The following is a 3382-nucleotide window of genomic DNA, read 5'->3' on the forward strand; positions in this document are numbered from 1 at the left end:
TTTTTTTTTTTTTTTTTTCGAAGCAGTGGCGTAAGATCGGCTTAATATCTTTCCCGTTCCGACGATACGCACCCGACACCCCTCGGCTACCCTATAACGTACGGCCATTCGTCATTTCGCGCGCGTGTGAAGTTTACCATGTTTTCCCATATCTACACGTGATCTGCCGAGTAATGAGGTGGATCCCCCTCCTTTATGCGAGAGCCACGTCGTCGGGAGATCGTCGTTACTCTCCCGTGAATCCTCGGCCGCCTCCACCTGGGAAGGATGAGCGCGCTCATTAATTACGGCCGCGCTCTCTGCGCGGCGATGACTGGAAACAAAGTGTTTTCAGTCCGCGCGCGCGTATCCACCACGTCCACAACTTATGTGCCACCTAAAGCGGGAACAAATTAAAATTCCCATCGCGACCACACGCGCCTTGTTGAAAAGCTATAACCGATTTAGACTCCGTGCAGTCGACGATGCTCGTTTCTCGTTTCATTCTCTTTTTATCCTTTTTGTTTCGAAATTAAATGCGGCAGCTGGAATAACATCGTGTATCGCGACTTTAGAATTTTTAGAGAGAGAGAGTATCCATATTGTAATTATGATTTCTCGCGCTGTAGTTATTAGGAGTATAAATAAGTTTCCGCCGTTTGACAAAAGATGGCGACACCAGGATGTTATGGTTAAAATTGTCTGCTGTAAAACGTCATATCGTGAGGTTGGACTTCTGGCAACAACATAACCTTGAAATATTAGCGATTTTGTATCCGCATCATATATAGTATCTTTTTTCGTGTGAAAATGTCGAGTTTTGAGCCGAATAAGCGTCATTTGCGGGAGCTTCTTTAATTTGAAGAAATCTACAGCTAAGGCGCATTAATTGCTTGTAGAAGCGTATAGTGAGGCTGCCTTAAGTGAGAGAAGTTGCCGTGAGTGGTTTCAAAAGTTTAAGAACGGTGAATTTGACGTCAAAGACAAAGAACGTAGTTTTTTGTTTTTTCGACGTGAAATCCACCAATTACCAGAAAGATGGGAAAAAGTAGTGGCTAGCGATGGACAATACTTGGAATAAAACATTAGGTACCGTTCTTTCACAATAAATGCCCAATTTTTGATGAAAAAACGGCGGAAACTTATTTAATACGCCTAGTATTATTTATTAAAGTTTATACAAACCCAAGTTTCACTTCTGCGCTAAATCACTCGTTGTCTCTTCCTCCCTTCGCTTATTAAAATATTGAATCCTCTTATCGAGCGACGACCATTTAACGGTCCTTAAATCTTGTTTTAACGCCCCGACAATATCAGTTAATAACCGCGAATTACGCGTTATTTGCAGCAGAATGCAGCAACAGTCGGGTCAAGGAAACGGAAACGCGCGGCGTGCTCTGAGCCCGGGACCCGGCGGCAGCAGCAGCGAAGAGTCCGACATTTCCCTCGGAGGAACATCACCGCCATCGCCGAGTTCCTCGCCGCCACCGAACCACCAACCGTCCCCGGTGCCCCTTGGCTCACTCGGACCTTTGCCACCACCCTCTTTGAACTTCCGCTTCGATCCTACGCAGACGCACTTTCGATTCGGCCACACGACGGCTTTCAAGTTCCCACCGACGAGCTTCCGATTCGGACCGCACAGTCCGCAGCCTAACCATCCGAATATGCCGGGTGGTGGGATTTTCAGGTTCGCGGAGTCGAGTCCTTTCCAGGCTGTAGGACCCAGGGGTGATCCGGCGACGAGGTGAGCTTTATAGCTGATTTTCTTTTCACACAAATTCTTTCTTTTCGAGATATCTTATTGTTTCTATCGAGCTATCCAAGAATTTATACATTCGTGTAAATTAAAACTGCGAACTGATATTATATATTATATATAACAATGATTAGATGTCGCATAATAGACCGCGATTCCGCTAAACTGTATTTTCTCCAGAGAAAATGCAGTTCTTTCTTTACTCTATTACAGACTGCCGGATTCGCTGGGTTTGCCGCCGCCGAGATTGCATCCGCACGAAGGCCTGCTGCACCACCCGCACCCTCAGCATCAGCTGTCCGAGGGAATATCTAGGATATCCGAAACGTCGCGATTATCGGACGGCGGGTTATCTCGTCTCTCGGACAGCTTATCGGAGGCCCACAGCCCGCCGTTGATGGCGGCAAACCTATCGGTCACCGGTCCGCTGAGGGTAGCCGTACCTAGCCCGCACACCCCCTCGTCTCGAGGAAGCCCACCTCCCCGTCAACCAACGCCTCAGGGCCAGTCCCAAGGTCAAGGGTTGATAAGGGTCGCAACGCCACCACCGGCGAATCCGAGACCGCAGATCCATAGGCCCTTCTCGCCTGCGTGATACGACAGGGACGACGAATCGCAGCACGCCGTCGATACAAATAATCGTTTAATGTCGAAAAAGAGCTACAGGTGCGGTGACGTCGCGAACGAGAGTTTCGAGGTGTTGTGAAGGCGGGGGTTTTTGAGAGGAGTCATCATGGAGCATAGGGAAGAATCGGTTGTGTCTAGAAAAATTACAAGTGTGCGCGTGGTATCGCCGATCCAACATTCTGAGGGGGACTTTTTCACAGTTTCGTGAGAGGACCGACGATAAGAACGGAGATTATTCAAGGATAGATGCAAGATGTGAACCAGCAGTATCTAGCAAGATGGCTTTCTTCCACGACAACACGGTTAGCTTTACTGAAAAAACAGATTTAAGGAGCTATAGAAATAACGTACTCGAAGAAGAATCAACGATACCAGTACATCGTAGATACAGTTTGCCGAAAGTTCTACTCGAAGACAAGAGAAGTTACTACACTATGAAGAATTTCATTTGGTGGTGTGTGATAGGACGCTCTTATAAGATGCGGAGATAGACGTTTCGAAAAGTGAGTGCAAATCCGCTAAGTAAGTGCAATCTCTCGGATTAAAAAAAAAAAATAATAATAATAATCGAACGATCAGGGCGTGTACATAACTTCCGTTGGACGTTCCCAATTCGTCCGTTCATCGAAATCCAAGAGCCGGATGCAGTGAGTCTTATAGTTTGTAAATATAGCGCCGCTTTCTAGTTGATACTCTCTATCGTGAATAGTCTCCGAATTGATTGATCAACCAGCGCGAATTGTACAGGATTTTCATGAGAGAAGTAAACGCTTTCGAGAGTATATTTATTTTCCATTTTTCTGTGTTATCTGCATTATAATATATAATACTTGTACATAGCATATGTTATACATAAAATCGTGTCGAATGTTTCAGTTACTTTCAATCTCAAAAATGTATTTGATAAGGAAATTATTTATTGATTCGAAGAAACGAAAGAATTATGCGATTAAAAGTTTCTTTTCAATATCACGTTCTTGAGATTTCGAAATTATTTGAAAGAATTCTTTTCAAGAA

The 3382-nt window shown here is 45.2% G+C and overlaps 1 protein-coding gene across 1 annotated transcript in view; it reads left to right on the plus strand.

Moving 5' to 3' along the window:
• The window catches only part of Optix (optix), a 57499-nt gene extending 54579 nt beyond the window's left edge, over positions 1-2920 (plus strand). The window contains exons 2-3 of the mRNA XM_018546886.1: positions 1331-1726; positions 1952-2920. Of these exons, the coding sequence (XP_018402388.1) occupies positions 1331-1726; positions 1952-2333 (778 nt within the window). The 3' untranslated portion in view covers positions 2334-2920. The remainder of the gene's footprint in view (positions 1-1330; positions 1727-1951) is intronic.
• The last annotated feature ends 462 nt before the right edge of the window (positions 2921-3382 follow it).

The sequence above is a fragment of the Cyphomyrmex costatus genome, unplaced genomic scaffold (genome assembly GCF_001594065.2).
Source record: "Cyphomyrmex costatus isolate MS0001 unplaced genomic scaffold, Ccosl1.0 scaffold6, whole genome shotgun sequence".
NCBI classification, from domain to species: Eukaryota; Metazoa; Arthropoda; class Insecta; order Hymenoptera; family Formicidae; genus Cyphomyrmex; species Cyphomyrmex costatus.